The 25,380-nt window shown below is 40.5% G+C and overlaps 1 protein-coding gene across 1 annotated transcript in view; it reads right to left on the reverse strand.

Annotated features, from left to right (window-relative positions):
- Nucleotides 1-445: 445 nt before the first annotated feature.
- LOC119776755 overlaps nt 446-25,380 on the reverse strand; it is a 31,332-nt gene continuing 6,397 nt past the window's right edge. The window contains exons 3-7 of the mRNA XM_038275344.1: nt 10,647-10,710; nt 7,937-7,998; nt 7,743-7,859; nt 6,910-7,654; nt 446-603 (exon numbers count right to left, since the gene is read on the reverse strand). Of these exons, the coding sequence (XP_038131272.1) occupies nt 446-603; nt 6,910-7,654; nt 7,743-7,859; nt 7,937-7,945 (1,029 nt within the window). The 5' untranslated portion in view covers nt 7,946-7,998; nt 10,647-10,710. The remainder of the gene's footprint in view (nt 604-6,909; nt 7,655-7,742; nt 7,860-7,936; nt 7,999-10,646; nt 10,711-25,380) is intronic.

Consider the following 25,380-nt stretch of genomic DNA (forward strand, 5'->3'; position numbering starts at 1 on the left):
GCTCAACATTATGCTCAGTGGTCTCCTTCTTTCAATCATGATCCAGATGAGGGTGGCAACGTAGACAGACTGCAAATTGAGAGCTTAGCCTTTTCACTCAGCTGTCTCCTCCCAACAGACTGGTGCAAGGTCATCATTACCACTAAACTCCACTTCCTCCATGTCTGCGCCGCTAACGTACCCTGCCGTCTGCTCGACTGAGCTATTATGTTGATATGGTAATTAATGAGATTTGTTCCGCAATCTCTAACTCTACTCCAAATGTGCTGTACTCAGACAAGCTTTCCTTCCTTCTCCCCTAATAAGAAACAACCAATTTTCTGTTCTGCCTCGAATCCCTTGGCTCTGCCCACACCTCTAGCGTATGCATTTGTTGGATTTCAAAGGACTTGGAGCAGAGGACACTATTACAGCAGATGCAATGGGCATTGCTTTTCACAGAGCATTACTTCTTATGGAAGGGAAAAACCACCCCAGACTGCCAGTCAATGGGCACTCTCCTCGATCGCCATGGGATGCTGAAGACACGTGTCAGACACAACAATCCGGCAACATCCAGAGATCTGAGGTGCTCAAGGTGATCTCCTTCCCCCTGAAGCCTTGCTACAAGGAATTTTATGACCAGCTTGGTAACATTAACCTTAGTGGGGAAACAAATCAGGCACTGAGCACCCCGTCTCTTCTTTTGCCACACAAGACCTGTTAAACAGGTTTAGGAGATCCTCGCAGTGTTCCTTCTGCCATTTGAAAATGTCCTCATCTAGGGTCAGCAGCCACTAACCCCCATTAAAAACAGTGTTGGTAAAGCACTGCCTACCCCTCCATGGGTGTCGGACAGTTTGCCAGTCCCTTTGGGGCTCACCGACAGCTTTTCCACATAGTTTCTCTAAACCCCTCCCAGGTTCAAATATTTGTCTCCGCAACCATCTGGGCAACGGCATACTTGGCCCCACAATACCTGATTGCTGCCTTAAGAGTTAAAACAAGCTCAATATGACCCCTTCTTTAGCTTGACAGCATCCCTTACTGCTGAGGTCCATCACAAGGTTTGGGGGTTACCTCTGCACCTGGCACTGCAGACACAGCTTTTTCAGCCACAGCTACATACAGCCGCATCGAAATTATATATTTTTAAACCTTTTAATGAATAAACAAGCACAAATATTGAGTCTAATATATTCATATGAGATCTTCTGTAAAAGTCTAATTGTCAGGATTCCTGTCTGTGTATGTGTTTTTCTGTGTTTGTCTCCCTTCCTCCACCAGGAGGCGCCTGGTTCTGGTCCACCTCGCTACACACCTGCTGTGAGTTACCTCATTAACGGAGCACTCTTAAGCTACTGACTGCCACTACCTTAACGCCAGAGTATTTGCCAGTTTTGGGTACTCTAGCCAAGCTGAGTTTTGCTGAGTCAAACTGAGTTCTTGTCAACCTTAGTTTTAATCTTGTTTTTGTCTTTGCCTCTCGGCAGGAAGTCATTCTGCAAAGTGGATTTTTCGGACCTTCTCTCCCTGGAAGGAACATCTGTGCTTCAAGCTGAGTTTAGGATTCAAACTGGAGGTTTGAACCCACTTTCCATCAAGAGATCATTTGAGCTTCACACTGAGAAAGGGATTCATCTCCACTACGACCCGTTCCAAGTACCGCAGGAAATCTGAGTTGCAGTCAGCTTCTCCGTTCGCCTACAAACAACCGCATTCTGGGTAAACCCTGTCTGCCCTCCACCGAATTAGACAAACACTGCAACTACCGCACACTGAATGGAGTCTAAAGGTCAGCTACTTCTCTGGAAACATGAGTTATCTACCAAATTCTCCTCTTCAAGTTCGAGAATCAAATTTCCTACTGAGCCTGAACTAACCGCAGTGTCTTCCCCTCACCTTTCAGTTCCGGTTGAGCAGTGTCTCCAAAATAAACCTGTTAAACCTTTCCCTGGGTATCTCTGAATTGGTCTCTCTGTATGTGGGTCTGAGCTCTTGATAACATCATGACACTAATGTGTGATTTGCATCTTTGTTATTTGAATGTCTTGGTATATTAAAGGCACACTATGCAACATTTTTCAGTTAATTAATGTGTTCCATAACGTTTTGGATGATTAAATGAGTCATTTCAGGTTGAACAAAGGTATTCTCGGCCGCCCTGGTGGTCTGTGGGGGAAATACTGCACTTGCAATTGCAGGAGCACCGACCCGCACCCACAGGCTCAGAAGTCTCGTGAGAGTCAGTCTTGCTTTACGGCCGAGAACTGCTACACCCCCCAGTTAAAAGCATTCTCGTTGCTAGCACAGTGGCGATCCTTGTGCAGTTATGCTACGTTCACGCAGCAAAAGCAGCAAAATCGTGTCTGCTGCTTCATTTTTGCTGCTTGAACCAGTTAGTTCTGACGCTCTGGCTGTGCGGTGCAAAAGTGTGTCTGACGCGCGTTGGGCGGAGCTTCACTATCCTTTCTCTGCCTTGCAGCTATATTTGCTGTGATCAGTGGGAATAAAGTAGTTTTAATATGTGTTTAAATGAGAAAATACACCTGAAAACGTAATCAGTGCAGTCAGTTCATTCAGATTATTATCCTGCCTTCAAAATTTTTTCTGTCGGAGCCGCTCAGACCCCCACATACCATCGGTGCGCCGACAGAAGGAACCCCTTCATCAGCAGCCTCTGGCCAGGTCACGTCCTCGCGGTTCACCGCGGCAGCTGGTAGGTGTTTTTCATCTAAATAATCCAAACTGCATATTCTGCCGGCAGATTTCTGCATTTTGAGTTAATTTAGGCGTCAATAAACTGTTTAAGAGGAGAGAGATCATAGCCTCTGATCATCAGCGCTGTGTCTCTCTCCCTGCTTCAGCTGCTCAGACGCGCTGGGCCTGCTGCTCCTTTGCTGCGCCTTGACGCGCGTCAACCATTGACTTTGCATGTAAACTCGCTGCTTCTGTCGCGCCAGCTGCGGTGTGAACGCAGCAGTCATTCGTTGCGTTCGCCTGTCTGCTAAGCTCAAAACAACCGCGCCTGGCTTGACGGAGAAACCAGGAGAACAGCTGTGCATATTTACGACAGTGCACTTTTACTTTCGCCCTCTGGGGGGAGTCTCGCTGGAAAATCAACACCGGTTGCATAGTGTACCTTTAAAGGCTGTTATTTCTTATTTGTGCACAGTTTAACCAGCCTGTTTTTGCAGAGTATCTGTGTTAAATATATAATATCATTATAACCAAGTCAGGGACCAAGGTTGAAAGCTGACACAGATTTGTCAGATTATGCTGAGCTTCAAGGTTTCCTGCATATAAGGAATGCTGACCCATTTCCGCCACAAAACAAAGCAACAGAGACCAGAACATTTTCAGAACCCAATCAATTCAAGCATCTCTGGGATATTCTGCACAGTAAAGTCCAATCGGCTCCAGCTCACAACTTACAGGACTCTAATCCTAAAACATCCTGGATTTGATCTGAGTGTATGATTAGATAAAAAATAGGGCCCTATGATGTCTGTATCAACTACAGCACATTGAAGTGAATACAACCCCCTCGTGATTCTGAGGCTGCATTGGTCAGACACTCACAGTAGTATGACAAAAGTGTCATGAGTCACACAAGGAAACCAAGAAAATGCAAAACTAATGGTGACATAAACATTACCAATTACAGAGAAGAGAAACAGCGATCTAGTTCACGCAGCAGTAAATGCATTTCTGTGTTAATAAAAACCACCTCGTGTTTATTAACCTGTTAACTATAGATGATCTTGAGACTTTTGGTACAAACTCACACATTAATGATTAATTTCAAAGTCTGGTTGCCAGAGCGTTCAGCAGCCATAAGTTCAATCAATATTCTATCCATTATTAATATTTTGTTTTAATACATTTTTTTATTATTAAATTGAGGCTTGTTTAAGATTTTCTATCAATATGTAATTTTGTAATCATATAAATTGAGGGAAAAAAAGCAATATTTGCTCAAATATGGTCAGGCGGTCAGATCAGCTCTGGGCCCCGCCCCTTCTTATGACGTCATCAATCGGCAAGTCCAATGGGATATCTTAAAAAATAAATTTCGTAGAGATGTTAGACAAATAAAACAGTTATTCTACTTGTAGAAAATGAATGGCACGAATTTAAAAGTAGTGTAGCTTAGTATGGCTAACTGACTGGGCTAAAAGAGCAAAGCTAGCCACAGCGCTTTCCAGCTCTCCCCCTTTATATCATGGTCTAACAATTACTTTGTTCACCAAAAACTAATTTTTTTTTCAGTATTCAGGTAAAACTTCATCGGTCATTAGACCCGCTAATGCTACAAATGCTCCAGATTCGGCACACGGACGCTGTGGGATGTTATTATCGTTGTCTGGGCAACCACTATGTTTTACATCATGTGGCAACGTTCAGCCAATCATGCAGCGTAACGTCACTGGCATGAAGCAGGACCCGAGCAGATCTGGTACCTACAACGGCTCAAAAAGATGAACAGCACATATTGGGAATCAGTTGGACTGATGTCAAAATAATTGGCATTGGGATCAGCCTTAAAAAACCTGTAGCGGTTGATCTCTCTTAGGATCTGCTGCTATCTTAGTGTCAGGTACAACATCAAACCTTCAAGGATTTAGTGCAGCCATGACCTGCCATGCAAGTGCATCAAGGAGGGGAGTAAGACCATTTTAGGGAGTTATCATTATGCCATATCTAGGGGTGTAAATAATGATCATTTTGTATCAATGCATCGATCCATCAGCCGACGATCCGATGCATCGATACGACCACAAGTGTATCGATTTATGTTTTTTTTTTTTCCTCCGGTCTATTTTTATCCATTTGTTCCTGGGCGTAATTCTCCTCCCGTGCTGCGGTGGCACTAAACCTATTTTGCCCTCCTACCTCGCTTCCTGGTTATACTCTTACAGCAGTTTGTTGCAGTGAGCTTGACGCAGACATTTTTGATTTATGCCCAATATTTAAGCGTGGTCTGTGCTACACACTGTGGGTCTAGATACGGCCGAGGCGGAGAGGAAGTGGGGGTGAGTTTAGTTCGACGACGGAGGGACATGAGGGCCAAAAAGAGCGGAGATCCAGGTGGAAAAAGGGTCCCAGCGTTCTCGCGCACCTCGCTCTTCTAGCGGGTCAAACTGTTGTGTATTAATCTGCACTAATCATAAGATAAAATAAAGTTAATGTTTTATAAGTTTAAAGTTGTTTTCCCAAATACTGTTATAAGAGCAATTCAAGGCCAAAAAGGAAAAGAAAAAAAAACAGAGCAATGAATGGAGCCATTCAAGGCCAGAGAGGAGAAAAGCAGAGCAGTGAGTATGTGTAACTATTGCACCTGGCCCCAATAGGAGTGAAGTCTGCAGGACAACGCAGGGTTGAGGCCCCTTAGTGATAAGAAAGCACACTCAATAAAAATGAAATATTTGACATCTCAAGGTTGCCCAGCTCAGCAAAATTTGGCCATACAAAAAGAGTTGTTATTTTCAAGGCACACGGAGCGGTAATGGTCCCAGAAAGGGTGATGCTTTGACTAAGATACGAGGGGGGAGCAGTAGGCCAGACTGACATGGCTTGAAGCAAGGGAAAGATGTGTTCTGACATGTTTGTGACTAAACCGTCATAAGTTTCTGATTTGAATGCACCAGATGTTTTCATGGCCTGAGAGATTGCTCTCACAAGAATGAGATGTGTCTATGAATGTCACCGTGTTTTGCAGATAAATATCAATGTGACCTTTACCAAAGACTGAAATATGTTCTGAAGGGGGTTTTCCACCGATAAGAAATGTATAAAAGGGAGCTGTGTTCACCATTTGTTCAGCTTCGGCTCACCGGTGACCAGCTCAGTGTGAATGTGTTGTGTTTAGCAATAAACACACTGGACCCGGACTCAGCTGCCTCTGCCTAAATATTTTTATCTTTGTTTGAGACTTTTTCTGCTTTTTAAGAACTTTGAATTTTTATAAAACTTAGCTTCAATTTTAAGTCGTCAAAATGAGAATTATAGACGACAAAACTTCACGAGTTGCTTTCCGCAATTTCGGTCATAAAAACAAAAACAAGCCGGCCTCCTGTCTATAACGCGGGGGCATTATTATTTTTCAGTGAATGAGGTTTTAATAGGAATAGGTGGAGTGCAACTTTTGTACTTCTGTTATTTGTTGTTGTTTCTCAAAATAAAATGCATAACGATTTCAAATTTGAAACATTGTCTAGCCCGTAAGGTGTAAAAAAAAAAGAAAAGAAAAAAAAAAACACGAACCAATTATTTGAATCGTATCGCGGTGTATTATTGAGTCTCGAAAATAATCAAATCGCTGGGTCAGGAAATCGATGCTGAATCGAATCGCCATAATGGATGTGATTTACAACCCTAGCCATATCTGTGAAGATTCTTCCAAGAAGCATGTGAATGATTTTATTCATATCATCAACTTAGAAACTGTATATGGACTGTTGGAAACGCATAATAAAAATGTAACATGTTTGTCCAGACATTGTTAGGGGTTATCCACTGAGATCTAACTACAGAGAAACCCTTTTGAAGAGAATCAGGTGAGAAAAGCAGAATCAAATCAATCTTAGATATGGAGGCAGCTGAGTCCTCTGCTGCTTTAAAACTAAGAGAAATTATTCACTGGTTGGTACCAAACTGTTGAACATGTTTCCATCCAGCCGCCCCCCACCCCCTTACCAGCCCTCCCCCCCCAGGGCCGCCAGACTGTAACAGATGGTTCTACTTCAACCCTCAGTCTTTTCATCTCTCTGGAGGGCAGCGTTTCATCGAAGTTTAGACATGCTGCTCGTCATCAAATAATGGAAGGTAATTTGCTGGACTGGGCCCATGATGAACTGATGCATGCAGTTTTCTGGGACCGGTCGGCTCTTCGCCGCACAGAAAAAACACAGTAAAGCCAAAACTCACCACATTCAGTTTCTGAGGAGCTGGAAAGCTCAGCCTCCACTGCTGTTTCCTCTGCTCCCTCCTCCTCTTCCTCTTCATCGTCATCCTCCTCTTCCAGCTCGGTGTTAGCCTGGCTGTCCTCGCTGCCTTGGACCTCTTTCTGAAGGTCGGCCTCTTGCGCCTCCTCAGGCTCGGAGTTATGGGTCGGCCTTGCAGCCTTCTCCCCTCCCTGGCCCAGAGAGTAGTTGTGCTCCTCGCTGCAGTGCTCCAGAACCAGCCCTGCTGCTGCCACCACCTCCTGTCCTTCGGCCTCTTCCTCCACCTGATACACCTCCACTGTGGACTCCCTTGACACCTCATCGTCCTGTACAACTCCAATCCCTTTTCCTGCAGCACACAACTCCCTCTGTGTTGCTATGGTAACAGAGCTATGTGCCTCCTCCTTCCCCACAGCTGTGACCTTGACTTCCTGGGTTATGGGGGGGGCTGCGCACCTGTCCCTCCTCTTCCACTGCTCCTCCTGCTCCTGCTCCTCCCAGCTCCGCCCCCAGCGGCCCATCAGGATGTCCTCCTCTGAGCAGGCCAGTAGCTCCCCTCCAACTCCAAGGCCTAGTTTAGTGTAGCGAGCCATTTCATCTAGCGCAGACACGTCCCAACGCTCCGGATGCTGGTCCTCGCCAAACCCTCCGTCGTCCACGAGGTCACTCAGCAGCTCGAAGGGTCGTTTCCTTGGTGATGCTGGGGAGCCCAGCATCAGGAGTACACTCTGCGGAGGGGCAAATTTGTTTATTAGAAGAAAAAATAACTTAAATTAAGGATAAGTAGTTTTTTTCTGTGCCGTCTTGTTCTCTAACCTGATCGTACTCTGTCCTGCCCCCCTGTGGCGACATGGCCAGCGGGCAGGGGCTAAGCAGTCCCCTGTGGCCCCCGTAGGCCTCGCCAAATGCAGGCTCCATCCCATTCATACCCGGCTGAAAGTGAGTAAGTAGAAAGAGTGAGAAGCCCTTCAAATGGAGACCGGTCATAGCAGAACTGTGTGAGGTTGTACCTGAGGCATGCCCGAGTCAGGGAGGTGTCAGGATGTGGACACAGCTTCAGATCGAGCAACTTCTGCTGAAAAAAACAAAGCAAAAACTATTTGGAGCTTTAAATGCAACATAAAGTGCATTTCGACAGAAGGGCTTGTGTGGCCTTTTCATATCCTCCATCTTTTCACACTGCAGGGGTGACGGTAAAAAAACAAAACAAAAAAGAAAACCACTTGGTTAGAAATTTAACCCAGAAAAACAACAAAGAGTCCTGTAGTTCAGTTAAATAGTGTCCCAAGCATCAGTTTACCAGGTCATATTTTCTTGTTGTGCTGGAATGGTATAAATCGTACTTGATGAGGCCAGGACCTTTTTATGTCAGTAGGTAACTCTACATCAGAGACCCACAGAAATCCCTTCCTGCATTCCCCAGGGATCTGTCTTAGTGCACCTTTTATTTTCTGTCTACATGCTTCCCCTAAAGGGCTAGTTATACTACCGCAGAAGTGTGTCGCAGGGAGTTTTTCGGAGGTATGGCGCAGATATTTGATTTATGCCCAATATTGAAGCGTGGTCTACGCTATGTTATTCACAAAGCAAGACGGATGATCATGAACTGGGGGCAAGTTTGTGCGATAACGGAGGGATATGAGTGAGAAAGAGCGGGAATCCAGGTGGAAAAAGGGTCCCAGCGTTCTCGCACACCTTGCTTTTCTAGCTGGTCCATCTTCAAAAGACGTTTTCCACAATGGCGGTCATATAAACAAAACAAGCCAGTATTTACCAAACAGGAAATACGCATAGAGTAAAGCGGGTGTAGATTTGACCAATCAGAGGCCTCCTGTCTGCGATCACCTACAATTTTGGGGAGGTGCACCAGAGTGTCTGCGGAAAAGGAGGGGGCATATCTGCGTTAACTGCAACACACACAGAGACGCCCTGGTTTCTGGGTATAAATCAGCCTTAACTTGGATCTTAATAAACCACATTAGTTACCATAACTAAGTACATGACACTCAACTGTATATTACAATGTCACCAGGTGTCTATGAACCCATTCCAGCTCTAGGTAAATGCAAAGAACAAATCAGCACATACATGGGGAAAAAATGTCTTCAGCTGAATCAAAACAAAGAAGTAAAAACTTTTCGACCAAAGGAAGATTATTCAAAAGTTAGCACACAGCCTGAGTTAATCCAGCTAGAACCTAGCAATCAGGATCTGAATCTGGGTGCAGTGATGGACTCAGGCCTGAACCTCCAGAGCCTCAGAAAGACAGGAAAAAAGTCAGCCTTCTATCACCTACAGAACATCTACAGGATTAAAGAACTAAAGTCTCAGTCGCCTTGAAAAAGTAACACCCACTTCATTCTCTTTTAATAGAATTGATCCCTGCAGCGGTGTCTTCACAGGTCTGCCTAAAAAGTGGATCTGACAGCTGCAGCTGATCCTGAACGCTACTGCCTGCATCCTCACTAGAACTAAGAAAGTAGAGAACATCAGATCAGTTGGAAAGTCCTACACTGTCTCCCTGTATTTCAGAAAATAGACTTTAATTTAGAAAAGTTCGCCTATAAATCATTGAATGACTTAAAACCAAAATACATTACAGACTGGTTGTCAGTGTATCAGCCAGACCTCTCAGGTCCTCTGGATCGAATCTACTCTTTATCCAGAACTAGTTTTTTTCATATATAATCATCGTATTTAATATTTATAAAATTTTATTCACTCAAATTAGTTGGGTTTCATCACTTGCACTATAATGCACTTTTCTTTCTTTTCATGTACATCACCTTGAATTGTCTTGTGATTGGAATTAGTTTTTTTTCCTTAAAATGAGATCATTTGATATTATGCACTTGAAACTAGAAGCGTATAATATAATTTCAACGGAATAATATCTAGTAAATGATTTCCAATGGCAGATCATGACATTAATCAGGCAAGGCAAGTATTTAATATTCCTTTTCAGTGGCAAGAGAACAATAAAAATAGAGCCAATGGAATTATCTTTTTTGTCCTTAAAAAAGATCCGAAATCAGATTTTTTTTCTTATTTTAAATGAAAATGAACTTATTGAATTAGTAAAATTCGGCCACCTTCTATCTTGTTGAATTGTCTCTGTAAAGTACCTTGAGATGACATGTTTTGTAAATTGGCACTATGTAAATAAACTGAATTGAATGTAATTGAATTCTCACATCAAGGGAAAATACGTCTATTACAAGAAAAACATACTTTTATTATCATTTTTGCAGTGCACATCCGTATTTTTCACCTTTATTCATTATCCGGAGTGACTTTCCTTTGCTTTTGAATGATAAGGGCCATGACACAATCCAGAGATAAAGGCTGAGCTGCTCTGATTTCTCTGTTTAGACGTCCTTTTCATCCAATAACCAAAGCTGCAGTAATTAATTGTGAATCTCACAGTAAGCACACCCACTGTCCAGTTAAACGAAAACAGAAAAAGATTTACCGGCTTTGGAGGAGTTAGATAAATGTATTTCACATCTAATTTTATTGTGCTTTCACGGCCGCAACAGCTCAGCAGAAGGAGAAGTGAAGCTCCCAGCATTGGTGGATGTGATTTACATAAACACTGTGGTTTTACAGCTGTTAGCCTGTTAATTAAGTTCTAGGAGAAAACATTTCACGCCACACCAACTCAACGCTGAGGAAGGAAGGGTATGAGAGAAGGAGAAGAGCTAAAAAGAGGATTCTTACCTGAGGGTGAAAAACTGGAGCTTTTTTTCACATTTCACAGCCTCAAAGGTCTTAGTGTTACAGTCTGAGGGGGACAAAAGAAAGATGAGGCAGTGAGTCTCTGATTTTACAGCCAAATGATTCACCCGCTTGCTTTATTTAATCAACCGAACAACAAAGTATAACAGAGTTTTAATGTGTTCATTAAACAACCAAAAACGATTTAGAGGTGAAAGCGATTCAGTACCAGGAAGCATTTCACACGAGCCACTGGTTTGTAGCATAATATTTAGCTGTAAGGCTCACCTCTCCTCTCTGCTGTGAATGGCTGCGGTCTGGTTACTCTATTAATACATCCATTTATTCAACATAAACCAGTTTGCTGGCACCAGAAATGTAGGACATGTCACTTCCTGTTGTCAGGGAGCTCTCTAAACTACTGCAGAGGCTTTTACGGGGAAAAACAGCGATTAAATTTGTACAGGGTTTCCACTGAGCTTTTGGTACGGCTGCACAGACGGATGTTTTGTCACAAGCTTTAACAGTAAATAACTTTGATGTCACTATCTAACCTGAGAAGTTTGGAACGATAATCCCTGCAGCAAAAATCGGGAGCAGACACCAAAACTAAAATAAGAACACCAACTAAATGATTCATGAAGGTAAAATCTTAAAGAGGTCTTTATTTTCACGGTTCACGTTTTAGCAGCACTGCAAACAGGGTTCCTACAGCATGAGGCAAGTTAAATTCAAGACTTTTTAAGACTTTTTAATGCCACTTGAAATAAAAATTTAAGACCAAATTCACAAGAAACACAAGAAAAACCTGCTTGCGACAACTTAACCCAAAGGTTTATTTTTGCATAAACCACTGCACTAATGTTTCAAATTTAGAAAAGCTTCTCATACAGGAAGAAAGCTAAAAACACACAAATGACAGATATATTTTAGCAATTATTTAACTGAATTCACAAACTTTGTTTTAGCAGGGAACAAAACAAATCCGTTTTAAAGCCCCAACATAACCAGTGCTAAGTCTTTTTTGCAGCTATTTTTCTTTGTATGGTTTTCTTAGTATGTTTGATTTGGTGATAAGTGGAGGCGTTGCAGAGACAAGGGTGGAACTAAACTGAGAAATACCGGCTGTTTCTCGGTAACTCGATTTTGACGCTTTGTGTTTCGTGCTTCGCATGTGCGACTCCACTGCCTTAATTCCCATCGTTCCGAGCTTGAATCGCTTCTTGCATAAATCCACTGAGCCTCATGTATGTTCCCTGGTTTTAGCCATGGAGGAAACTCTTGGTTGGAGACAATTTTCGCTACATTTACACTTGCTCATATTTTCCAGACAAAAAGTTAATGGTGCATCTCCCAAATGTCCCGGCCGCAACAACGCTTTTATTGGTTTCGCTATCGGGACGGAACCAATAATAGCAAGCCGTTATTTTTTTTTTTTTATAAAAAGGAAAATTTTAACGCTTTATTTAGATTACAAAAATAAATCCTAATAAAAATAATCCTATTTATGATGTTTTAAAAATTAAGACCTACGAAAGACTGATTTAAGACATTTTAATACCAATTAAGGCCTTAGTTTTATTTTGAAGAAATCAATGCCTTTTAAGACTTTTTAAGGATCCGCGGGAACCCTGTGCAAAGGTTTAAAATGTTTACATGCCTTTTATTGATATTAAAAAATGAGCTTCATTGGTGTGTGAATTTACATCAAATTTATGAGAGGAATTAATATTAGAGTGTTTTAAAGCATTAATATGCTGGAGATCATCTTCTACGATAATCCCTGACTGATGGATCTGTTAGATGCTGCTTTCTTTACACAGATTTGGTGTACAAGTCACTCTGGCTGAAAAATCACCACATTTTCTCTGGATTGCCAAAATACGTTCCTCTTGGAGGAAATTTTGCTCACACTAGCTGCTTTTTAGAAGTGCATCAAACATTGTCCTTATTTTTCTAATGTCCAAAACACATCAACTGTCCTCCTACAACTTCCTGTCACCTTCCTCTTTATTGGCAGTAGTAACATCTGGCTGTTGATAATGGGACTGTATGACGGGATTAGGGTTGTCAAAAGTATCGATACTCAAAAAAGTATTGACAAAGAAACGTATCCGGATACAATACTTATTTTCAAATGTATCGATACAGTGCCACCACCAGTAGCACCTAAACAGTCATTCATCTTATGTGCAGATTAGAGGAAAATGCACTTTCTGAACACTGTGATTCTGTAACAGGTGCAGCTGCTGAGAATGATTTTGGTTTTTTAACTGGTTTGGCTAGTGTCATTGTTATGTGTGCAAAGCATAGCCAAGGAAGGAACATTTAATTTTAATTTTGTAAGTTTTTTATCAAGCTTGCTTAATATTGTGCATAGCATACAACCTCAAAATGTTGTTTATTGTATTTATTTATCTATTTATTGTATTTTGTTTATTAATGAAAAAATGTCTGTTGAATTTTGGAGTCTCGAGTATCGAAAACAACATCGAGTATCGAATATTTTACTTAGTATCGGTATCGAGTTGAAAAGTTTAGTATCGTGACAACCCTAGATGGGATAGATACACTAATTATTGATATGACCAGAAAAACACCACAGCGAAAAAAAACATTTTTATAAGACATTTCCGTTAAGCAAATTCATTTTCATTGCCATGATCTGGGCACCTTAGGCTAATGCTCTGCTTCTGTTCTTAGACAGAATGGTGGAAACACCTGATTTATTCATAGTTACTAATGTTCCTAGGTTCTCCATGCAGAAATTCTGTCCACGTAGATCCACGTGGAGGGGAATGGAGGCCCAAAATGACATAATACCTCAGCGTGATCAGTAATGGGAATTACTTTGCAATGTTAAGGCCAATTTATGCTTCTGACGCATAGCCTCTGGAATCGTAAATTCTGTCTCTGTGCATGACCACGCCCCCCATGCAGAGTCCTTCGTCCTTCTCGATTCGGTGCCGGGAGACGCCATTTCTAAACACCGAGGAACAACTACAATGGACAACTACGACAAAAGGTCAATCGAGGAGGTTGGGAAGTACAACCACTTGTACGATGCCTCACACAAATTATATAAAGATGCCAAGGTCTCTGCAAACTCCTGGAGGGAGATCAGCCAGATCCTTGAGCAAGATTCAAAGGAGTGTTTACAAAGTTGGAAGAGACTGAGAGATAAATACGTGAAGTTCTCACGAGTTCTCGAATAGGCTCCCCCTTGTGATTTGGCAGGAAACTGCTGTGGATCCCTAGAAATTCCAGACCGACCATGCAGAAGCATACCAGCAAAACTGGTTTGCGACCAGACCCAAGCAACATTTGATGTGTGCGGATGCAGAAGTCTAATCTACCCTCTAGCGTCGCTTTTAAACTGGGGGTTTTAACTTGGCTCAATATAGTGAATAAATGCACAAAAGTCTTCTCCATTCACTGTGCTACATACTAACAGGTCTTTTTCTATCATTTTAGAAATGTTTTCAATCATCACATCATCACCTTCTGAGCACAGCAGAGAAGTTGATGCGGCTCTGAAATGAAGTAAGGCAAAATAGGCGCTATTTAGAAGACTATTTAGTGTTTATATTTACAAACAAAACAAAATTCTGCATTTGTAGATATTAAACAGTTTAAATAAACCCAAACAGCTCTCGAGCGATTTATGTTTCTGTTTTTAGAAACTGAATCACATAAAGCTCATTCTGTGTCATGGTTGGCAATAAACAGTGTAAATAATTCTGGACTGGACATGTTTGTGCTCTAGCATGCCTCATTGCCTGCGGCACTACTTCTCTTGCAATTACCAGTGAGAGTCCGCCTAAGAATAAACTGCGGCACCCACTAGTGGTTGGTGGTAACGTTGTAACAGTGAAAGAAATTTGTTATAAGTTAGTTTTACAGTTGATTGGAGCAAATAATAAAACCATTAATTATGAATTAAATCATGAGTCGATATTTGTTTCCATTCCTACTTCATGTTATTTGTTTTTAATCATATCAGACACTTTATCTGGTCTGGTGTGTAGCTTAGTATCCACCCAAAGTCTTTTAATATTCTCTACAAATACTCAAGTTAAGCAAGGGTAAAAAGTGGGAGTCTGGAACTGGCAGTGCACAGCAACATGTGGGGGTAGGGATGGCAAGACAAGTCTATTTATACAGCACAAGCCAGAACAAAAACATTCCAAAGTGCTTTATATGACTGAAATAACAAAACAGAGGGAAATAGCAGGGGAATAAAAGCAAATAAAGATAAAAACATAATAAAAGCGGACAGAAAAGCAAATATAACTTTAAACCAATAATATCTCGGTTAACACTAAGAGAGTGTTTAATATACCTTCTCTGGTGTCTTTTTTTTTTTTTTTTTTTTTGCAAAGACTTTATTTTATCAGATCAATATTCAAAATCAATTATTAATACAATAAGCCAGAAACAACAATTTCCAATACAACCATACAAACAGTTGAGCAACAACAACCAAACAAGTCAGCGAGCTGAAAATCCAGGATTCTTTTTTTTTTTTACTTGGGGGATGTGATAAAGGAAAAATCTCGAGTGACTTTTATTTTTATCATAACAGAAATATATGTTAAGTATGCCTATAAAATATGTACCTGTGTGTTTACATTTATTTTACTACAATATTAATAGGAAATATGTCTTCAAAGGGTTCCATCTTTTCTCAAATAAACCAGTGGACAAGTTTAATTTTGCTGTTAATTTCTCCATCGTATAAACATTCACTTGTTTCTCTTTCCATTGATTTACAGTAGGGGGTGAAGGTTTATACCAACATATTGTTATCGTTTTTTTGGCTACGAGAACAAGGATACCAAATAAGTATTGTACTTTACTTAAATTATTTGGTGGAATTCCCAGAACAAAGATCCGGGGGTTCCAATCAATATCAGCATGCAACATATTTGAAACTCTGGTGTCTTTTTAAAAAGACTTTGAGCCATAGGAACAGAAACCAAAGCTGTTACACCATAAGTTTTTAAAATACTGTCACTGATAAAAATCCAATGCAACCAAGAAAACAAAACAAAAGGTAAACTTGGAGTTTGTCTTTAATCATACTGCATATTCATCCTTACTGGTACTTAACATTTCTGCTAATCTTACCATTAAAATATATATACATGTTAAAGTACATGAGTTGTAACTGCTGAAGATCCTGAAAAAGATGAGTAAGTAAAAGTAAAAGAGAAGGGATCCACACAGAGTACTTCTTTGGTAATGAAGACATGTTTCGGGAGTTTTTACTTCACTCTCATTAACAACTGAATACAGGGATTCTGGCAAACAACTGTTTCCCCGCAGACCTCGCTAAATCCTTTAAACCGACCCCTTTGAAAGAGTTCAACTCGGTCACACTCTACCAATGACATCTTTAGTGTTCAAGGACCCGAGCACAGAGGAGCAGCGACGAGGCAAAAAGCTGCAGGCACTGATCAGCCTGAGACGCTTACAAATGGCAACATGATGAAATCTGGGGTAACGTCTACAGACACACACACACACACCCAAACACTGCAGAAACAATGCTGGCATGCTGTTCAAAAACTGCAGAAAAGCCAGAGCATGCAGCTTAAACAGACCTATGATCAGTGATTTGAGAACAATGGCGGAATATGTTCTCCCTGGATCGACCTCAGGAACACAGGAATGAGGAAATGAAGGTTAGCTTGGCAGCTGTGACACGCCGCAAGGAAAAAACTGGCATTTGGCTCCTAAAACATGCCAGCTACCAACAAACTGTTACACCCAGTTTCCAAACACGGAGTAAAATCTGAAGTCGATAACGAGGATAATGATTCCAGAACATTATGAACGGATTAAAGGGCATATCAAGAAGCAGCGCCTCTGCCCCCAAACTGCTGCGGAGGTTTGTGGACGCATTAGTGCCGTGTGCATTTTTAATGCCAGCCATTGCTTCTGCACACAACACAACCTGTTAGTGTGCCAGTTTAAGACTGGTTACTTCCCCGCGTAAGAGAAACATGGAAAATACCATCATTAAAGTACCAGGGATTCCTCCCATAACAGGAATTAGATCTCAAATGATGAGATTAAGGAAATATGGGAAAGACGTAAATGTAAAGAGGAATCCCTCCTTTCTTTGCCACCGCTTGACTCGATTTTTTTTCTTTGTTCAGGCTGTGCCTGAGGCACCAAGCAGGCCTTTTTGTAAAGCATCTAGCTTTACTTTGCTAATGTCTGCCCAGCGTTGGTGTCGGTCCAAAAGTCCCGCGGCTCATAAACACGCTCCGACAGGTAGATTCTACGGAAGCACCACAAGGATACTAAACAGAAGCAGTTTATCACAAAAACACTGCAGGTCACAGAGATTTGTTTTGCTCTTGGTAAACAAGAAGCAGCGCATGAGAGCAATGGCCCCGCTAATGCGGTGTCTCTGACCAGATAGGTATTCAGAGAGCAAACAAGTGTGCTAACATTTACAGCGTAGATGTGTCGCAGCTCATGCATGATAAAGGGCATTCTGTCCTTCTTATATCTAGATTTGGTCACACTGGGTAGAACGATTACACCGACACGGAAATTGTAAAGGAAAAAGTTGATCCACAATTTTATGGTTTATTATTTAAAACAAAATAGCAATAATTATGTCCACTGCTGACTTATTGTTCATTATTAAACTTATTATTAATCATAAATTGATTGATAAGGTAGATATTTTCTTTTTCCCACTTAGACCAAAGCAAAAATATAAATAGATAACTGCTATTTTAGTTGTGGTTTTCAAATGCATAGAATATTCCATCTTTGGTTTGATGACAATTGCTGAGTAACGCACGTGAAAATAACTAATGTTAGCCTGTTAGCTGATACTAGCTTATTAATTTGTTCAGGATATCTGCTCAGGTAGGTAGTGAATGGTCAAACGTATTGCTCATAGCTCATCAAATGCATATTTCTTAAGTGTTAGCTTCATAAAAGTGATGGATGAATCTATTTCAAGTCGTAGGGAAGCGGCTGTTCTAACTGTTGCATTTCCGAATTCTGCCGAGTGGTGCTCAACTTCATACGAGTGAATAAAGTGAATGTGATTGATCGATTATCAAGGGGGCGGGATTGTTGTGGCGGAAGGTTCGCAAGCAAGTTTGATTGTAGCTGGTGTCTCGTAAGCATCTTGCTAACCAGTTAGCAACTAAGTGCTAGTAGGTTCCCAATGGGAAATTCCATTGGGACCAAGTAGCACTAAATTGGTGACTTAGAAACGACACTGTCAAGGAACGCTATGGACAGCGGAAACATGCAAGAGGAGGAGAGTTTAGTGTTGGAGGTCGTGGATGAGTCTCCTCCGTCATCCATTTTTTATTTAGAGGAGGAAAGCGGGACAAAGATGTTGTGGAAGAGGACGCCAGGGCGGCAGAAGCTTGGTTTGGTGTAGAAGGCTTCCAGCCGTACATGTTTGAGCCCTTGCCTCGCAACGCTGCCAGTTCTGTTAGCTCTACGCCTGCTGAAGACACAGACGTCCATCCCCGTGAACACTGGGAAGGAACTCAATGGGAAAGGAAATTATTCTGATTTCTTATTTCAATCGTTGCGTATATTTGCTGCGACATATCACTTTACTTGGATTTAGTTTTACATATGCATATATATATATATATATATATATATATATATATATATATATATATATATATATATTAAGGCTGGGACATTAACGCGTTAATTTCGATTAATTAATCACACAAATATTAACGCGTTAAAAAAATTAACGCATTTTAATCGCACACCACAGTCTCCTGGAAGTCGTTTGGGATTTCACCCAAATAATTATTTCACCTGTGGGGGCAGCATTAGAACTATGGCCAGAATACCGTCGGACGGAAACTGAAGAAGAAGAACAGAGAAGAAAGTTGCTTTTAACTAGAAGGAGAGACAACCATGGAAGAATTAGACGAAGCAGATGAAAACATTTTAGTTGGTCCTTTGCAGGGGAAATTTTGTTTTAAAATACAGGAGGGAAGAGTCGATAAGAGCGCGGTCATATGTAAATTATGCAACAAGGAATTCGCCTATCACCGCAGCATATCAAGCCTCAAATATCACCTGAACGCAAAGCATGTACCAGCTAGCTTGGCAGATACTAGCGTGGAAGCTAGCCCAACTGGGAGGAAGACGAAACAACCCACACTACACCAGCATAGAGCTACCTGAATTTCTGAGTTTAGCGTTCCTAAATATGTTGAACTTTAAAATTTGCACTGGCCTGTTGATATTTCTTTAAAAAAAATAAACAAACAATATTTTGTTTATTAAGCTTATGTGTTGTCATTCAAAATCCATGTGGAAAAAGTTACTTCCTGCTGTTTCCAAGTATGCGATTAAAATGCGATTAATTCGATTAATTAATTTCACAGCCATGCGATTAATCACGATTAAAAATTTTAATCGCGTCCCACCCCTAATATATATATATATATACATACATACATATACAGAAGAGCTATATGTGTATATATTTTATCTCTTTTTATTTTTATCTTTATTATCTTGTGTAGTTGGATATATGTATATATATATATATATATATATATATATATATATATATATATATATTAGGGCTGCAACTAACGATTATTTTGAAAATCGATGAATCGGCCGATTATTTTTTCGATTAATCGATGAATCGGACACAAAATATTTTTTTTATATTAACCTCTTCATTCCAAAATAAACATTTTAGACAGAACAAACAAGCAGGCAAGTACAGGTTTCTCATTAACTGTACTGGTGCAATATGAAAAATAAATGTTTGTGTTAAAACTACGCAAACTTACATGAGAAATGTAGCTGTACATCCACAAAATATAGGGTATTTTGTTTCATAAAGCGCAAAAAGAGACAGGCATTTTTGTTTTTTAAAGCCCCTAAGGGGTTCAAACAATAGGTCCCCCCATTTCAACAAATGAGGTTTTTATAGACTAGAAGAGTTCTGCCTTTTAAGACAGGAAAGTATAGCAGTTAAAGTTGCTACTTGAGAAAATACTGAACCATAGAGATAAAAATAGCCCTGTGATTCAAATTATAAATTGTATTTGGAATAAAAATGAGAGAACTAGGGGTGCTAAAAAACACATCCTCCAAAGACAGATATTTACATGGGAATGTGGCAGATAATTGACATATTACTGATCTTGCTGGATTTTATTCTGCTTTACTTCCATAAATTGCAGGATCTTCTTTACTTTATCTTTGCCAGAAGATTTAAACTTTAAAAGCCTTGCCCTCATAATTTGCAAGTTAATTTATTTATAAAGTAAATATAAACGCTGCTTAAGCTAATTCAAATGAAATTAAAAGTAAAATAAGTAGCCAACCTTATCACTGTCTGTAACCTACTAACACGGTAAGGAAAGCATCAGATGAGCTACCTGAGAAACTAACGTTACGTTTCCCCACTTTAAAACGAAACAAACATGGTTACTCATCCTGCTGATGAGCTCTCTTCACTGCCATTGAAGGCTCCAACGTGTTTTCTTTTCAGGTGCTGCGTCATAACAGTGGTGCTTCCGTGCCATGTTCATTTGTTTTTACAAAAGTTGCATGTTACGACTTTTTTCACTTTACAAAGCGCAGGCTATTTTAATTATTGTAATCAATTTGCGCCGTCAATCCCGGGGCATGCGCGCTTCGTTTGCAGTCTGGACGCTGAGGGTAAACTCCTCACTAAAATCCTGCGGCTCTAACTGCCCCGCTGAGAGGGATTCTTGTGGGAGAGAGAGAGGCGTTGGGATGGGGGAGGCGCCCCACGGCAGCAGCTGCCGCTGGAGGAGAAGAGTAGGAACGATACATGCTTTCACGTAAGAGTCTCCAAAATCCGCCAGTGACACCGTAAAAAGTCGCCAGATTTGTCGCTAGTAGCTTTTTAAAGAAATAGTCGCTGGAGGGGTCTGAAAAGTCGCTGAGTTGTCAACACTGCAACTGCGGCGCTGACTCGCTCTGCCGTATTTTTTTTTCTTCCCCGGGATGACGACGGCGGCGGATGACGCATTAATCGCGCGACACAACTAATCGATGATTAAATTCGTTGCCAACGCTTTTAAAAGTCGATTTTTATCGATTTTATCGATTCGTTGTTGCAGCCCTAATATATATATATATATATATATATGTATATATATATATATATATATATATATATACATACATATATATATATATACATACATATATATATATATATTAGTGCTGTCAAAATTATCGCGTTATTATCGCGTTAACGCAAGGCCATTTTAACGGCGATAATTTTTTTAACGTGAGATTAACGCTATGTGGTTTTATGGTACAATTTTCCAAGTACATCCCGCTGCAGCCTGAGGGAAGGCGGGGCTATTTTCCCCCAGTGTATGCATTTCTCATAGGCTTCCAGAGCGGAGCTCCTCAAGGGAAAAAGACGCTCATACACTGGGTAGCGCTAGTGCCTTTTCTTTAAGCCCCACCACCAACAAACAAGTTGAGTGTCTGGTAACTAGTAGCAACCTGAAATACGCTGAGAAAACTGATTACTGAGGTGAAATGGAATCTGCTACGACACTCTTGCTGTCTGTGTACGCCACAGGTCGGTATCGTGTGTGTGTGTGTGTGTGAGTGGGTGTGTCTGTGTGTGGGTGGGTGTGTGTGTGTGTGTTCTCATTTTTGTTAAGAGGCTGAAAAGTAACTTTCTAGAGCATAGACTACCTCCATCTAGTGATGTCGGTCTATTGATTTTGATGTATTGATTGAAAATTGTTCATTATTACCTTGGTTAATTAACATCTAATGTTAACTCTACTAAATTTTATAGCAGTAGGGTAAAATCCTTGTCTTTGTTCAAAAGACTGTATTAACTGTAAAGACTGTCTTTTACATCAGCCTGTTTTCAGGGCCTTTTTTTGGCTACATATTTGTTATTTTTTGCTACATGCCTCCCCATCTTCTTGCCATATGTTTCTATGGCATAAATCAGTGTCTGTGACCTGTTTTCATTTAAAAAAAAGAACATTGGCACAAACCTAGCCTGTATGTATTTTTTGTATGTCATCGAGAGTATTTAAATGATTTTCAATCATAAAAAAAATTTGCGATTAAAATGCGATTAATCGCGAGTTAACTCAGGCATTGATGCGATTAATCGCGATTAAGAAAATTTAATCGATTGACAGCACTAATATATATATATATATATATATATATATATATATATATATATATAAAACTGTAACTGGAGCGTGTAACAACAACAACAACAGTAATTTCCCTCTGGGACTATTAAAGTATTTCTGATTCTGATATGAAACAAGATGCTATGACCGAAAAAAATTGATTGACAGATGAACGCATGATGTATGATTGGCCGAATTTAGGTGTACAACCTGACGTATAACTACCTGGCCTAAATAAGATAAGAAAAAAACTTAATAAATAACAACACAGATTTTAAGACAGGATTTTTTTTTTCTTTTAGAGAAATTTTTTAAATTTTGGGACAATATGGTCTAATAAAGAGCATATTTATATACATATTTAAGCCAGAATGATTTGAAATTTAAATATGATTTTCCTACGACTTTAACAGTCTTTAGCATTTTTTTTACTGGAAGTTTATCCAATGAAATCTCTTTCTTGTAGACAAATGCCTGTAACTGTGGCATATGACCTAGAAATGTAGCAGCCTAGACAGAAATGTGTCTGGGCAAAGCTGTTTTATTTCCACAGGACATTTCAGTGGAAATACATTTTAAAGTACAAAGTCAAAGGCCACTCTAATCAAATTAGTTTTTAATCTTGATTTAAAACAACAGAGGGTTTCAGCGCTTTTACAGTTTTCTGGGAATTCCAGATTCTGGGTAAAGATTTTAGATCCAGAATACATGAGAGGTCTGGCTGTTGATCCACTGCTAACAATCTGTAATGTATTTTGGAGCAACACTGACACATAAAAGTCCCTGTCCTTTAAGTAGGATTTTAAAAAGTCCAGTCCAAACCAGTCCACAAGACCATCTGGAAAAGCCTAGCAACACTCAGATTAAAAATGTTTGGATCTGATTAAAATAATATGTGTACCTACTTTTTTATTATCTCCACTCCGCAATCAGTTGACCTTTCCATTGTTCATCCGTCCATATATAGAGCTATTGATTCATCCGTCCATTGTCCTTCCATGTGTCTGCCCATGCGCATGTCCATCTGTTCATGAATCCAACTATCTTTCATTTCTACCTTACTTCCTTTTCTTTGCAGGCCATAATGTAACATGTTTAGTGTTTAAAGCCTGCCTCCTGACAATATATCCGCCATTCATTCATAACCGGAGGCCAAAAAGGATAGAGAAATGTAAGTGTTAATACTTTGAAAACTGCTGAAATGTCCATATTGACACATATTGAAAGATATAGGAACATGGAAATGTTGGTTTAGAAAAATCTTTAGAGTTTACAGAAGGCAGCTGTTCCCCTCTGGGCTCACCTCTCAGGAAGTGGCCCCCGATTAACAGTTAAAAAGGCGTTATATACATCTCCAGTCTGCCACATCACCTTATTTTACATCATACACGTTAGCAGATGATTAGACATCCATGGATCCAGCCTTATCCAAATATTACACTTTGTTCTTAGCTGAAGGACGCAGCTCTAATTCCATTTCCAAATCTTTGCCACGAACAAAATGAAGATTATAACTGCATATCCGTCCTACTTAGATTAAAACATCAGTTCTGACACACACAGGCAGCCAATACCAAGGTGTAATAAACTCATATCTAAAACCTTTCCTTACTCATTAGTTTAGTTTTAGATCAATCATCACAATGTATAAAATTAACTGAGCAAAAACGCGGCGGTTTAGGTCGGTTTTTCAGTTTGTTTCCAGTTTAATTCAATATGGAGCCTAGGCGGAAGTTCAACTGAAGAAACTAATTGCTCTCCTACATCCACCTGCGACACAGCCAATCAGTTTTGAACAACGAAAGCCAATCGGCATCCAAAGCTCATCTTAAAGGAATAGTACACCCAAAACATGATTAGCCTTCATTTTCTACTCACCCCCATGCTGAACAACACTCTGGAGTACTTTTTTGATATCTCAAATGCATCTGGAGATCTGGGAGGCTTCTTGCTGTCTGCTGACATTCAAATAATGGAGGTTTATGGCGCCCGAAGCAGAAAGGTCCATAAAAGTCCACAAAAAAACGTGTCAATATTCCTCCATACTGCTCGTCCAATGTATTCCAAGTGTCCTGAGTGGGTAGCGTCCATAATTTACTCGAAACGAAGTCATTTAGAATGTTTTTAGAGTATAAACAGTAGTGTATAGGATTTCCTGAAAGCGCGATCACGAGTCTACGGAAACCGCGGCAGACCAAACCAGATGAAAGTGCGTATTCAGCGTCTGCTCTGCCGATAATGCAAGCATAGAAGAATAAATGTGCTGTTTACCTGTGCAAAGAAAGAAACAATAAAAGAAAAATGTCTGAGGACTTCAGTGTTGAGGAAGAGCATGAGTTCTTTGCCGAGCTGAATGCGCACTTTCATCTGGTTTGGTCTGCCGCGGTTTCCGTAGCGTCGTGAACGCGCTTTTAGGAAATCCTATACACTACTGTTTAGGCTCTAAAAACATTCTAAATGACTTCGTTTCGAGTAAATTCTGGATGCTACCCACTCAGGACACTTGGAATACATTGGACGAGCAGTATGGAGGAATATTGACACGTTTTTTGTGGACTTTTATGGACCTTTCTGTCTCGGGCGCCATAGACCTCCATTATTTGAATGTCAGCAGACAGCAAGAAGCCTCCCAGATCTCCAGATGCATTTGAGATATCAAAAAAGTACTCCAGAGTGTTGTTCAGCATGGGGGTGAGTAGAAAATAAAGGCTAATCATGTTTTGGGTGTACTATTCCTTTAAAAGGCCTCTGAACCGCAACTCGTCTGCTACCTAGTGAGCAGGCCGTGGTTGCGCTGTGTGACTTCATTCAGATGACAGCATTTCAACCCTCCACCATCGTAGCTAAAACTTCATCAAAGTTTCATTTCTCCTGGATTCTAACTGCGTTCCCTGTCTCATCTCAACCGGTCTGGCAGAAGACTGCCATGTTCAGCCTGGTTCTGCCAGAGGTTTCTTCCCAACAGGGAGTTTTTCCTCCCCACTGTCGCTTCATGCTTGCTCATCATGGACAGGTTCTCTCAACCTGTGTTATCCAAACTGGACTTCCATCTTCCAGGTCCCTGAGTGAAGCTCTAGTATCAGCTCACGGAATCCACTCGATCTCCCATGGGCGGTTCTAGACAGGGGCCAACGGGGGGCAGGGCCCCTGTAGCTAATGTCCTGGCCCCTGTTATGGCCCCTGTACTGAAAATATAATAATACTCAAAGACATTCTAAAGATGATATGCTCTGCAACAGGCATGGTTACCGATAGGTCCTTTGGATCTATTTCATTTTTTTCTTTACAAATTGTATTTCATTAACTATTTAAAAACAATAAGGTGATAGCTTCAGTGGTATTGAGATATGATTCCAGTTTTCATCTGCTAAATTTTTTTTTTTTTCAAAACAAATTAATAACATACATTTTTTACAGCTGAATTTAACTGTTTTTCTTAAATTCTAATTCAGATTTTACAGAAAACTGTAATTTCAACTTAAAGCTACAGTGTGTAACTTTTAGCGACATCTAGCGGTCAGACTGCAGACCGCAGCAACATGAACATCTCCCCC

Source organism: Cyprinodon tularosa, unplaced genomic scaffold, assembly GCF_016077235.1.
Source record: "Cyprinodon tularosa strain WSP-4 unplaced genomic scaffold, ASM1607723v1 ctg954, whole genome shotgun sequence".
Taxonomy (NCBI): Eukaryota; Metazoa; Chordata; class Actinopteri; order Cyprinodontiformes; family Cyprinodontidae; genus Cyprinodon; species Cyprinodon tularosa.